We start from the raw sequence: 13785 nt of genomic DNA on the forward strand, positions 1-13785 counted from the left end.
CAACAAAGTAATCAGGTTAATGAAATAACTTCTTGTCTGTGTAGCAACACACACGGTCACAAAGCTGCCGCCAACACGTCCACGCAAACATGCAACGACACCCAGCTGAACCCGTGTGTGTGTCCTGTTGATTTGGACATGCAGCTGAACACTCGTCCCACAGTGCAGGACAGTCAACAGTCTCAGCAGGCCGACGTCCTGACAGCTCAGTCATCACAGCATTCATCTGCTGCTGTTCCTTCAGCCTGACTGAACGTGTTCTCTCACTTGCTGTCTGAAGTTGTAGCTCTGTAGGCCACTGAACTACACACACACACACACACACACACACACACACACACACAGCAGCAGCAGCAGCAGACAATGCTGACATTCACAGCAGCCCACAGGACAACATGTTGAAATGTGTGTTGCAATTCACTACATGTTTTCTGCTTAATTTAAAATGTGTGTGTGCGCGCGCGCGCCCGCTGCACCCACGACACCTGATTAATCGGGGTCTGTGTGGAAACTCGATGGCGGGTTTCTAAAGGATGCTGGAAATGCTTTGGAGCCCTGAGCAAAACAGGAAGAGCAGCCGTCCCTCACTTCATCCATCACTCCGCAGTCTGCAGTGTGTGCAGGAGTGGAGCGCTTCGTCTGCGCCTGCGCCTGCGTCTGCGTCTTGTCCCGAGTGCTGTGATTCACCACAACAGTTTGTAACATGACATGCTGGAGTCAAGAAGCGGTGACGCGCGTGGGGTCACCTCCACCTGCCTGCAGCTCCACGCACAGAGCTTTGACAGGCGTGAGCAGGTGCACCAGCGTGACGTTGAGAAGCGACTCTCGGCCGCACTTTGTGAGCCTCAGTGCAACAGGAATCAAACCCACATCCTCGGGTTGGTGGACAGCAGCACATTTTTGTCCTGACCACAGACTGGTTTTAATAACGTCCCCCAGCAATGAAAATATTGATTTTGCCTTCAATTACAGCCTTCTTTTGATTCTAATGGAAGCCACATGTTCCCAAACTCTCTTTCCTGATCCGAACAAAAGAATATTTTCATTTGTGCGCAGCAGACATGTGTGACACAGTGTGTGTGTGTGTGTGTGTGTGCGCGTGGCCGTGCTGAGGTGGGACCAGCTTGTCTTTGTGAATTTACTGCATGTTAGCACTGAGCCACATGAGAGATGAGCGATGCAGAGGAGCTCACAATCCGCCCTGTGTGTCCGCTCACAACACGCCCAGACGCACACACTCGGACTCATTGTTCCGGACGCTCTCACACACACGTTAAGCCAATGAATTCACAAAGGAGTCCGTGCGTGTGCGTGTGTGTGTGCGTGTGTGTGTGTGTGTGTGTGTCCTGCTGTAACAGGGGTCAGTCTAAACAGCTGATTGTGATCACAGGAAAGCGACACAGAGACGTTCAGAAACTTTATCCACTCGGACGTCTCATTTTCAGTTCATAAATCTGTCCTGCTGGGATTAAGTACAAAAATGAGGTATTTGTACTTCACTCGAGTCTTTTCTGCCGATGACACTTTGGCCTCTGGCTCATTGGGACCACCAAGTTTATAAACCAAACAATCAAAAATAATCAGGAGACGAGTACTTTGTGTACTTCGTGCTGTCACAAAAGAACCACATTATACTCTAAAATCACGTGGAAATACACATTACCAGTAGGTCTACCACAAAACTGTAGTGAATGTAGTGCAGTTAACGCAGTACTGCTGCTTGTAAAAACCCTCAGTTTGTGTGTTATCTTACACTTGCAGTACTTGCTGGTTTGCACAGTATGGTATTAGTACTTTTACTCAGTAAGGGGTCAGAATACTCGTTAACCCTTGACGAGTGTAAGCAACAGAGCGGGGCTCAGCAGGAGCTCAGAGGACGGGGGGGCCGGGCTCCGAGCCGGACTCCCTCCGCTCGGGATGTGGACTGAGTGAGGTGCTGGCGGCGGGGCGGTGATGGAGCGGAGGGTTAACTCGCGCCGTGTAGGAGGAGACTCGTGCGGAGGCGTTTCTCCTCCCTGCACCCTGACACCAGACGGTCAATGAGCGCCGCTTTTCCCACGTTGTTCCCCGCAGGAGCGAGCGGCTCGTTCGGACTCAGGGCGCCCCCTTCGTCCGGGCTCTCTTTGCAGAAACGGCTGTGGGACACTCGGTCTAAAGTCATACCGGGGCTGGTGCGTCCGCTGCGGGAGCGCCTCTGCTCGCTGGCCCGACGGACAGCCGGGAAAAGCGGGATTCAGGCGCTGTTTTCCAGCTCACGTCTACCAGCCAACCTTTGATTTACGGAGTCCGACTGCTCGGATACCACAGCGACCTGCGGACGGCCTGACGCCCGGTACGAACCCCTTTACCTCAGAATACTGCTGTAGTACTGCTGTAGTACTGCTGTAGTACTGCTGTAGTACTCCCAGCAGTCCGTCTTTGTCCAGCGCTTCACGTCCAGTGGCCGTTTTGTGCTCAGCAGCGGAGCTAATGAAGCAGCTTGAGGCTAACGTTAACTACTGAAACAGTTAGCTTAAGTTAGCCAAAGGAAAACTCAGAAATACTCATTTACAAATACTTCAGTGCGAGTACTGTTAAAGCTCCAGCGTTGGGAGTGTTGTTTAGGTAAAAGTACACAAGTATACAGCACCAAAAGTGAAGGTACACAATGCAGTAAAACGTCTCAGCGTTGGTCTTAAATATTCTGTTAGTACTTTATGATACTTCAATAGCATGTAGTATCTGTATCTGTTCAGTAAACGTAGTACAAGTAAAATTCCTGCATTCAAACTGTACCACACGCTGCTGAAGTACTTGAGTAGTATTATCAGCAAAAATGTACTTAAACTTTTTTTTTTTCCAAACTCCAAACGTTAAAAGCTGATCAGCAGATTCAGACTTCACACTACAGTAAAAGTATCCACTTTGAGCAAACTTGAGGTACTTGTACTTCCATTTTATGCTACTTTCTACTTCATGTCCACTGCATTTTATTTGTCAGTTGTTGTTTCTTTTTTGGTTGAGGTTTTTCACACCAAAACTTTGACGGGCGCAGAGTACAAACCACCAGCTGCATGGAAACACAAATCATAACTGGAATTTAACCGTCACTCGAGGTACATTTTGCTGGTGATACTTTGTGCTTTGACTTTGTCTTGTAGTTATTGCAGTATTCTCTGGAGTTCATGCTGAGACAGTCCTGAGCTGTTGGCAGGTCCTCGTCCTGAAGCCTCAGTCTGGGCTTCGTTCTGGCAGCTCTGAGGTTAACGAGGCCGTCGCAGTGATCCGGCAGTAATCTGCTAAATCGTGGTGTCGGGCTGAAATATGTGGAGCGTACATGAGGAGTCTGACTCACTTTTGCTCTCAGCCTTCCCATAGCGAAGTATCCTGCACTACGAAGGCCCCCAGTCCGCTGCCCCATCCTCTAAACCACCTCCCCTTACTGCCCTCGAGACCTGTAAACAAACTCCCTACGAGCTTCTACCTCCAGACCAGCACGGCCTCTTCCTGTTTGGGGCTCGCTGCATGCTGTTTTCCAGCTCGGGTGGATGGATTTCTGGGTGGTGGGTGGTGCAGCAACAGTATTCGGAGCTGCCAGCCTGCTGCAGAATGTGGTGTGTAGGTGAGGGCTTCAGCACAGGAAGTTAAAGCGAGGGGGTGGAGGAGAGAGACAGAAGTCACTTATTAAAAGCTGAGAAACAGTGTTGGAGTGGACTGACAGGAAGTAGCTCACCTCGTGCACGTGGGGAAGATCCGGAGCATCCAGTGCAGTCTGATCCCTGATCAGTTCACCTGCGTACTGGTCTGTAGGGGCGAGACAGGAGATCAGAGGATCAGAGGAGGTTCATGTCGTCACGGTGACACAGGCAGCGATAAAACTTTGTCTTGCTCGTGGTTTCATGAATGGTTTCACATCAGGTGGAAAAAAATCTCCCTTCAGTTCACTGACTTATTTTGAAATTTGCTTTTGACGTGAGCTTCTTGTGTCTTTTGACGTGAACTTCTTGTGTCTGCGCTGCCTGGTTGATGCTCACTGCAGTTATTGTTTTCCTCTTTGTTAAAGTTGAGCAGCAGCTCATTCTGTCTTAATGTACACATTTAGAGGCCTGAGTTGAGGCCTGAAGTGGTCGATGATGTCACAGTATCGGTGGTCGGTCCACCACTTTGCTCCAAGCTTTAGTTGTGTTAAAGATCCTTTAAATGATTTCATAAAGTTGATAAAGTGACAAAGACGGGCCGAACTGAACTGCGCTGACCTTGGATTTCTCTTCGTGTTCCCCGTCAACCATTAACTGAACGTGAACTTTTCCTGGGTTTCCTTGCTGTCTGTGGGAGCAAATTGTTGTTCTATGTTGGCAACTTTTTCCAGTTTTCTGACTTTTCACTGATGAATGGAAAAATAACCTTCAGTTGGACTAATGATGAAAACACGACTCAGAGCCTGATGTGCTGGGAGACGCTGGTGGACAAACAGTTTCTGAATGTTCCTGATGTCCCGAGTTCGGTCGCAGCTGTCAGGCTGCAGGATGCTGGCTGTTGGACGTGTTGTTGTGCGGGATGGAGGACGGAGGACGTCGGGTTTCCCTTTGAACGAGCTCAGCGAGTGTGACACATTATCACGTCTTCATAAAGCAGAACACTCCTCACACACGCACGCTTGTCTCAGGTTTGTGTGTGCGGAACGAGGCTGAAGGACAGACACTGTATAATGAGATGACTCAGCTCGTGTCCTCTGCGACGTCCTGCAGACGAGCTGAAGGCCCTCTGATGTCCCGTAAGACGACGAGCGTCCTGCTGATGTCCTCTGCTGCTCCTTCAGTCTTCAGGTTGTTGCTCACAATAATCCTGCAGTGAAAACCAAACACTCAGTCCCTTAATGGAGGAAAACGATGGAAAAACCTAATGGAAAACGTCTGTTGATATCCTGCTCTTGTGTTTGAGTTATGAACCGGTGGTCAGACTGTTTTTGTCCCTCCTCAGCTCCCATATAAAGCTGCTGTATTGACCGGAGGAGTTTCACACCGTCATGGTGACACAGGCAGCAAATGGTGTTTGCTTTAGGCCTGCGTGTGTGATTTACCGCCACACTGTTTTCTTTGACGCACCACAGATATTCAGTAGTGACAGGTGAGCTGAAGGGGGGAGGCGGGGGGGTCGTGGGTGAGTCTGTGGTTGCCGCATCACCGTGTCTACACCTGCTCTGACAAACAGCTGCACAGGTGTGAGCAGGTCGCGCTGCTGGTTTTGTTTGCTTTAACACCTTTGAGATGATTTGTTGATTTAAGAAACATGAATCAGCAGATTGTAACCGAAGAGCAAATGGATCAGCAGATAAATGATTAAAGCAGTCTTTAGTTGCAGCCATTGGCAGGAAGTCTGTGTTGAACCTGTTGGGAAGTTTCGGAAAAGTCAGTGACGTGACCGTGAAGCAGTCGGGGCTCCAAGTCGTCCTCTTGTCAATCTGTTTTTGTTGTCTCTGTCTCTCTGCAGTTTGTTCCCACTTGGTGTATTTGGACAAAATGTCTTCCCGGCGCCGCTTCCAGCTGCTGCTCTCCTACATCCTGCTGGTTCTGCTGGTCCAGTTTCCTCGGGCTCGGTCCAGGCCAGCCTCAGAGGACGTGGACGCAGGTAAGACACTTCGCAGGTGACACAAGTCTGTCCAGTACAGCTGAAACACTGGAGACCGAAAAATGGCTCACGTACCGCCTTGTGATCCGGATCTGATCCAAGGCCGCTTCTTGGCTCCTGCTGCATCAGACCAGTGGTTTCTCTGTAATCCTGCTGAGAGTCAGACAAACAAAGTGCACTGAAAACATGACCTCTGTGGTGGAGGGAAGCGTTTCAGTCCTGCAGGCCGTCAGACGATCGGCTTCTCACATATGAAGTTTTGTTTCTTTGCTTCGGCTAACAAAACATTTAAACGAACACATCTGAGTTCTGGCCCGTCATACGGATGAGGCTCTGGGAAACGCCATGAGCGTGTGTCACAAGTTTTTGACATAACTGATGAGGAAACGTGAAAGTAAAGCAGGAAGTGCTCACATTTAAAAGACTGGAACCAGTTTGAAAACCGACTTTTAATGAAGTAGTTTATGATTAATTTTCTGTGAATCGACTAATCATTCGAAACTGACAGTAAGACTAACGAGCTAAACGTTTTTGCAGTCACGCTGCTGCTGGTGTTTGTTGGCGTGTGTGTTGTTTTCCTCCTCTCTTTTGTTTCGTGTCTGGTCCCGGCTGTGGTCGCTGTGTTCTAAGACTCTGAATTATATAAAAGGTCATAAAAGTTTCCAATGAGCAAATTTCTGTAAGAGGAAAGTGACTTTGTGAAGGTTTGGCTGCTTTTGGCTTTGGGGCATGTGAAACTGCTTAAAGTGATTTTTCATGGTGTAACCGACGCTTGGCTCTCGGGCTGCTGGTTGTGGTCTGAGTATCCAACACACAGTGTGTGTGTGTGTGTGTGTGTGTGATGGCCTCTCAGACAGAAAACATTCGTGTGTTGTGTGTACATGTATGCACACCTCCCTCCTGTGTGTTTGCGTGTTCACTCTGAAGCATCTGGGCTCCAGCTGAGTGCGAGTCAATGCGATCCTGTTGTTTCTGAACCCATAAACTCTTGTTTTTCTCTCAGTCCAGAACGTCAAATTTAGCCTCTGGTCTCGGGTAAGAAAGGCCGCTGCCAGTTTGCCACCTCGCTGTCCTGTTCTCTCGCCTTTCTCATACGCTGAGGAGAAAACCAGTTCCGTGTTCCAGTAAGAGCCATGAACTGGAGTCAGTTCTTGTAAAAACGGGTCCATGAAGCCCGGCCCTGTCTAACCAGGCACGCTGGTCTTTTTATAAAGCCTTTGATGTGTTTAACAGAAGCTGCACTTTTGTCGTAATCTGTATTCTCCGCACCACAACAGACGCTTTGACGGGATCCTCAGAGGGACGTTTCTGTAGCAGGACCTCCGCAAACAGTAAATTATTACAGACAGACCTGTTGGAGAAGAGGCCAGGGTCTTCATTTTAGAAATGATTTCAAAATCAGGGCCTCAGTGTGGGTCATAAACCATCTTTATGTTCCCCATGCTGATCACTAGCTAATAGGATCAATATGTCAGATTCTTTTTAAAAAGCTCCCTCCCCCTCTGTTAGTTTTGTTACAGAGAGGCGTCTGTGTGTGTGTGTGTGTGTGTGTGTGTGCGCGCGCTGTTAATGGCCCGGGCTGAGAGAGAGGAGGTCTCTGAAGTTGGGGAAGTGGTTGGTGGCTGACGGCTGTGGAGGAGGAAGCCTTAAAGCCTCGTTCACTGATCTGGGCTCAGAGGTCAGAGGTTAATGTACAAACTGGTTTCACTGTCCGGTGGAACGAACTCCCAGTAAAGAGATTTGCCTCTCCTGTTTGCTCACGTCCATTTCTGTTGTAGGAGACACAGTTAAATCCTCTGAAGACGAAGAAGACGACGAGTCGTCCTCAGAGGAAAGCAAACTGTCCAACGAGCTGTCAACAAGCAACGAAAAGCTCCACCGTAAGCCTCAGCCTGCTCCTCTCACTTTTCTCTCTGCTGCTGTGGTGGAAACATAAATCAGCGCTGACACATAATGGTTGTAATCACGCCGTTTAGCGTTGGCGCCACAGTGGGTGATGCCAGAGAAGATGGAGAAGCAGCTCCACGCCGTTCCTGCCAGCAGGACCGTCAAGTTTCGGTGCCAAGCGATCGGAAACCCTGTTCCCTCCCTGCGCTGGTACAAGAACGGCAAAGAGTTCAGGAAGGACCAAAGGATCGGAGGCTTCAAGGTGAGTCTGTGCTCCTGTCGGGGGAAACATCAGCAGTCCAGCCAGGTGTTTTAACCCTGTTTCTCTTTCAGATCAGAGACCACATGTGGACTCTGATAATGGAGTCAGTGGTTCCGTCTGATAAGGGGAACTACACCTGCGTGGTGGAGAATGAGTACGGGAGTCTGAAACACACCTACCTGCTGGACGTAGTCGGTAAGAGAAAGAGTCCACAGCAGCTTTATTTAGAAGCACCTGAACAGGAACACCTGACGCCTGAATCCTGCTGACCCACCGACTTCTAATGAGCTAACAGATGCCTTTTCGACGCTGTTGTTCCAGAGCGCTCACCTCACAGGCCCATCCTGCAGGCAGGTCTGCCGGCCAATCAGACCGCAGCTGTTGGCAGCGACGTGGCGTTCGTGTGTCGAGTGTTCAGCGACCCGCAGCCTCACATCCAGTGGCTCAAACATATCAGCGTCAACGGCAGCAGACAGGGACCAGACGGGGACCCGTATGTCCTCGTCCTCAAGGTACCACCGTTATACTCAAAAGGCTCAAAACAAGTGGAAAGAAACAGCAGTTGGCTTCATCGGGTCACAAACATTTAAATAAATGAAAAGATTTTAGTGTTCGGAGGTTTTGTTTTGGTTTGTGGGGCTGCAGTGACTTCCCGTTCGTCTCGTTTGATTGGACGCTGCTGCAGATGTTTCACATCAGCTTGCTGGGGCATCATTAAAATGTGTAGCAGCTCAGAGATCCGTTCAGTTTGAGTCCACGCAGCCTCCTCTCTGACAGGGCAGAGTGAAACCACATGTGTGATGTGTTATTTCAGTGTGATGAAAGGCAGCCTGCGTTGCTGAGTGTGGCGTGTAGCCAGCAGTGGCGCTCATATCATTATGTCCCTGAATGCATCGGCATCTGGAGAAAGAAGACTTTCAAACGGTTTCGGTCTCAGTTCTTTACTCCTCTGAGCCACACGTCAGCGTTTTTCCTCTGAATCTTCCACTGTGACTCAGGGATTTAAAGGAGTGTGGAAGTCAGACTGTGTTGTGTTCCGTTGTCGTCCTTCAGCTGGACTTTTGTCTCTTGTCTCCAGACTGCAGGGGTGAACACCACAGATAAAGACATGGAGGTTCTGACTCTGAGGAACGTGACTCTGAGTGATGCTGGGCAGTACACGTGCTTGGCAGGAAACTCCATCGGCGTCTCTCATCACTCGGCGTGGCTCACCGTCATCGATGGTGTGTTTCACCTTCAGAAGCTTCAGACTTTATCCTGCGGCGTAACGCCGACGCTCTGACCATCTGCTCACATTTGTGCTCTGATGTCTCTCACCTCAGACCCGCCGCCGTCCCCGCTGCCCTCTCAGACGTACCTGGAGATCTTCATCTACTGCCTCGGCTTCTTCGTCATCATCGTCCTCACAGCCACAGCGGTCATCTGCAGACTCTGCTGCGCGCCGAAGAAGAGCGACTTCAGCAGCCAGTTAGCCGTCCAAAAACTAGCCAAAAGCATCCCTCTGAGGAGACAGGTGAGACGCCCGTCTCTGTTTCCTTTCTTACATGTCCTGTTTTGCCTTTTAACTTCCTGTTGAATAAGGTCAGTCTGTCCTCCGTCTGCAGGTGTCAGTCGAGTCCTCGTCCTCCCTTCAGTCTGGGATGTGTTTGATGCGTCAGTCTCGTCTGTCCAGCGCAGCCACCACCATCCTGGCAGGGGTGTCGGAGTACGAGCTTCCCTACGACCCCGTGTGGGAGCTGCCTCGGGACAGGTACCGCTTCACGTCTGAGGCACACCTGTAGCTTTGTTCATGTGTGTTAGCCCTGGGCCTGTAAAACATTTGTGTGTGTGTGTGTGCGTGGTCCTCAGGCTCACCCTGGGGAAGCCTCTGGGTGAAGGATGTTTCGGTCAGGTGGTTCTGGCGGAGGCCGTTGGACTCGACAAAAACAAACCGACCCGTGTCTCAAAGGTGGCGGTGAAGATGCTGAAAGGTGAGAACTGCTTCGAGTGAATGCTGCTTCATCTTTTGATTAATTTCTAAACATAAATGTTACCGTGACGATGAGTGACGCTGACGTCATGTGACCTTGTCATTGTGCAGCGGACGCCACAGAGAAGGACCTGTCTGACCTGATCTCTGAGATGGAGATGATGAAGATGATCGGCAAACACAAGAACATCATCAACCTGCTGGGAGCCTGCACTCAGGACGGTGAGAAGGAGAGAGTGTGTGTGTGTGCGTGTGTGTATCTCAGCTGTGATGCGTGTGGTGCAGATGCTAAAGTGTGTGTCCATCAGGCCCGCTGTACGTGGTGGTGGAGTACGCGGCGCAGGGTAACCTGAGGGAGTACCTGCGCGCCCGGCGGCCGGTCGGGGTGGAGTACTGGAGCGGCTCCAGGCAGGTGTCACTGGGCAGCCTGGAGCTCATGGAGCTGGTGTCTGCGGCGTACCAGGTGGCCAGAGGAATGGCGTATCTCGCCTCGAAGAAGGTCAGTTCCCCGTCATACCAGACCTCTTTTCTGTCTGTATCACCACGTGGAGGCGAGAGAGGCTAACGTTACAGCCCAGCTGGGGCGCCGTCAGTGTTCACATCCGCGTGTCGGCTGGGAGAAGATGCACACTTTCTTTTGTCTCTGTAGGTTCTCGATCATCTGGGTCGTAGGTAGCCAGGAGCAAAGGCAACCGGATTTCTAGAGTCCCACGTATTTAACCACTCGTGACCCCCCATCAGTTTTAGAACTGAAGAGGCCTTTTGGATGAGAGGTGAAAAGTCCTCAACAACCTCAAAGAAATCCGGTTGCTTTTGCCTCTGGCGCTTTAGCTCACGTCCCTCCTGCCTGGTGGCACAGAATGAAAACAGTTCCTACATCAGACGGCTCACTGGTTTGGCGTGTTTTCAGGCTCTCTCACACGGTTGTGGACTATGAACCGTGTGCCTCCTCTCTCAGTGTATTCACAGAGACCTGGCAGCCAGGAACGTGCTGGTCACAGAAGACAACGTGATGAAGATCGCCGACTTCGGTCTGGCCCGAGACGTCCACCACATCGACTACTACAAGAAGACGACTAACGTGAGGGGACAAACTCCCACAGACTGAACATCCGTGTTAAAGAGGGTGTGTGATGAGCTGTTGACTGACTGACGTGTTCCCACAGGGTCGTCTGCCCGTCAAGTGGATGGCACCGGAGGCTTTATTCGACCGCGTCTACACGCACCAAAGTGATGTGTGAGTTTCAACTTGAGAGACGTTTCTGCGTGTGTTTGATCAGCAAAAACCAAAAGAAATTCATCTTACTGTGACGTAAAGCAGAAGAGCAGCAGCTGGCCCCTCAGAGAAGCTGCAAACGTTGGCGTCTGCATGAAAACGATTCACTGAAAATAGCTGCTGAGTTTTCTGATCATTTATCATTTTTAACCAGATTTTTTACACAAAGAAGAAAGAGTTTAATTAGGAACACAGCACTGTGGTTAATGCTGAATTTGATTGAAAGAGATACAAGATGAGCTGCTAAACATGCTAAGCTAAGCTAACCCGCGGCAGCCTCGTGGTGTGAAATCAGCCCCTTCATTTTAATTAAAACTAACTTATCCCTGAATTCCGGCAGACAAATTAAATGGGAATAGATTATTGTGGTGGTGTGTTCGACGGGACTGGGATGCCACCTCTGCTGACATCAGATCGGTGAGCCAGTGATGTCACGTATTCCGGGTGTGAGAAGGTTTTGGTTTCCGTGCAGGTGGTCGTTTGGAGTCTTGCTGTGGGAAATCTTCACCCTCGGGGGGTCTCCTTACCCCGGAGTCCCCGTGGAGGAGCTCTTCAAGCTGCTGAAGGAGGGACACCGCATGGAAAAACCCCAAGCCTGCACTCAGGAGCTGTGAGTCTCACACACACACACACACACACACACACACACACACACAGGTAACTGTTTAAACTCCAGGTAACTTCAGTATTGTGGTACTTGTGTTTTACTCTAGTATTTCCACTTGTTGCTACTCTTTCTCTGATTTCACAACACTTTTTTTCCAGCTGATGCTTTTACTTTGAAAAATGGTCTGAATATCACTGTAAACGTCCTGTCTGAGCGCTGCTGCTTTGTGTTTCCTCAGGTACCTGATGATGAGGGACTGCTGGCACGCCGTCCCGTCCCACAGGCCGACCTTCCAGCAGCTGGTAGAAGACTTAGACCGCACGCTTTCTGTCATGACTAACCAGGTACCTGACTTTTTCAGGTTTTACATGTCAGCTGATACGATTCATACATCATAATCAGGTTTTGTAAACGAGGGTAAAAACGGGCATTTCCTGGTACGCTGTGAGACATTCAGTGTTCACTTTTACGTCTTAAAGGAATGGTTTTGAGTTTATTTCCTCTCCTGTGTTCTGCTGCCAGATGTCAGCCTTACTTTACTGTTTTGTGTCTCTTCAGGAGTACCTGGACCTCACCGCTCCCCTGGTCCAGTATTCTCAGGTCAGCTCGTCTTCCTCGGCTCATTCCTTTGGCTCCACATAGGCGTCCAGGGACCCGTTCCCTTCCTGGATCACCTTCATCCCATTTCCTGCGCTGGGCGGGGCGGCGGCAGTCCCAGTCGAGGCCGGGCGGAGGAGCTGAGACGGGCTGCTTCGCTGTCAGCAGCAGCAGCGGCGGCGGCCTGATGTGAAGAACAGCTGGACTGAGCTGGAGGCAGCTCGCACACCATCTCGTTCATGAAGGGTGTGAAAGACTGAGTTCACCCACCGATAGAAGACTGAGAGAGCTGGGTTTGTTCCTGTTCTGCCCATTGCACTAGTGCTTTGGTAATGTTAATAAAAAGTGTGAATATTGTAAATAATAGTTTGTGTTATTTGAAAGACCAAGCTGGACTTAAAAGAGAAATATTATGGAAAAAGATGGCGGGAGGATTAGATACTGAATGAATTTAATACACAACAAAATGTACAAATAAATCTATAAATGTGTGAAACAAATCATATGTTGCTTTTTATTTTTCCATCTGCAGCCTTCCTGGTCCCTTTGGAAAAACATGACTCATTTATAGATTTGTTTCTCCAGTTTTCTTTGTGCATTTTTATTCATTTATTTATTTTCCTCCAGTGTTTATGTTTTTCAGTCAGGTTTGGTCCTCTGCAGTGACGTCATGTTGCCAAAGATGTCTGCCAGTGTCACACTTCAACATTGCACTTACAGCCTGCCATTTTCAGAAAATGTGTAAAATAACTGATTAACAGTATTAAAATCCTTCATAGTTTTTACTCTGGTGCTCGTGGTTTTCTGTGTGTGTGTGTGTGTGATGACTCTGGGGATGATGATAAAACATGCATTTCAGTGCCTCACACAGGAAGCTTCCACTCTTGTTGAATTTGTGTTGCACAGAAAGAGATGAATTATGGGTAGAGAAGCTTATTCAGGGCCTCTACACACACACACACACACACACACACACACACCACCTTCCTCCTGCAGCAGCGGTTCCTTCCCACAGAGAGGAAACGTCGTGTTACATACGACAGGAGCCTCCATCCATCATGTTCTCCAACCTGTGACGTCTTCATCCGCCTGCAGCCCCCGACTCACCTCACACACACACACACACACACACACACACACACACACACACACACACACACACACACACACTCTGCTGCTCAGGGACGGCAGTTTTCTCGGACACTACGAGCTAACTAACGTGTAACAGCTGAGCTCATAGTGTGTTAGCATGCTAACTTCTGCTGGCGGATGGACGGATCACAAAGTGTGACGTTCGTGGTCCCCTCAGGATGAACTGTACTGACTTTGGCGTCCCCCCACCTTTCATTTAGCGCCACCATCAGGTCACCATTTTAATGTGCTCAGTGTTTTGGTTTGTGAACAAATATCTGCAGGATGCTCTGCCCCAGCTGTACTTTGGGTTTTGAGCTAATTACCAAATGTTAGCGAGCTAACACTCGTGCTGGACACGAGGACGTTAGCATTTCCATTGTCTGTCTTGGACTCACTACACACAGAACTGCAGTAACATCAGGTGTTTGATCAGTTTGGATCGTGAC

The 13785-nt window shown here is 49.6% G+C and overlaps 1 protein-coding gene across 3 annotated transcripts; it reads left to right on the forward strand.

Annotated features, from left to right (window-relative positions):
- Window positions 1-1937: 1937 nt before the first annotated feature.
- Window positions 1938-12995, forward strand: fgfr1b (fibroblast growth factor receptor 1b). 3 transcript variants are annotated; one of them, XM_046374269.1, is made up of 17 exons: window positions 1938-2332; window positions 5470-5607; window positions 7386-7487; window positions 7584-7756; window positions 7828-7951; window positions 8078-8268; window positions 8835-8979; window positions 9079-9269; window positions 9361-9506; window positions 9605-9726; window positions 9837-9947; window positions 10034-10224; window positions 10684-10806; window positions 10892-10962; window positions 11474-11611; window positions 11847-11952; window positions 12167-12995. In XM_046374269.1, the coding sequence occupies exons 2-17, from the start codon at window positions 5499-5501 to the stop codon at window positions 12248-12250; spliced, it is 2127 nt and encodes a 708-aa protein (XP_046230225.1). In that variant the 5' UTR covers window positions 1938-2332; window positions 5470-5498; the 3' UTR covers window positions 12251-12995. The 3 variants fall into 3 exon arrangements, with proteins under 3 accessions (XP_046230225.1, XP_046230226.1, XP_046230227.1); XM_046374270.1 differs by lacking the exon at window positions 1938-2332 and adding an exon at window positions 4976-5106; XM_046374271.1 differs by lacking the exons at window positions 1938-2332; window positions 5470-5607 and adding an exon at window positions 7143-7285.
- The last annotated feature ends 790 nt before the right edge of the window (window positions 12996-13785 follow it).

This window comes from Scatophagus argus, chromosome 20, assembly GCF_020382885.2.
Source record: "Scatophagus argus isolate fScaArg1 chromosome 20, fScaArg1.pri, whole genome shotgun sequence".
Taxonomy (NCBI): domain Eukaryota; kingdom Metazoa; phylum Chordata; class Actinopteri; family Scatophagidae; genus Scatophagus; species Scatophagus argus.

Excerpts from the sequence above, each read along its gene's own strand:
- fgfr1b (XM_046374269.1), top strand. The coding sequence starts at position 5,499 with ATGTCTTCCCGGCGCCGCTTCCAGCTGCTGCTCTCCTACATCCTGCTG. Across the intron at positions 7,488-7,583 it reads AAGCAACGAAAAGCTCCACC|CGTTGGCGCCACAGTGGGTG; the intron begins GTAAGCCTCAGC and ends CACGCCGTTTAG. Across the intron at positions 9,507-9,604 it reads TGGGAGCTGCCTCGGGACAG|GCTCACCCTGGGGAAGCCTC; the intron begins GTACCGCTTCAC and ends CGTGGTCCTCAG.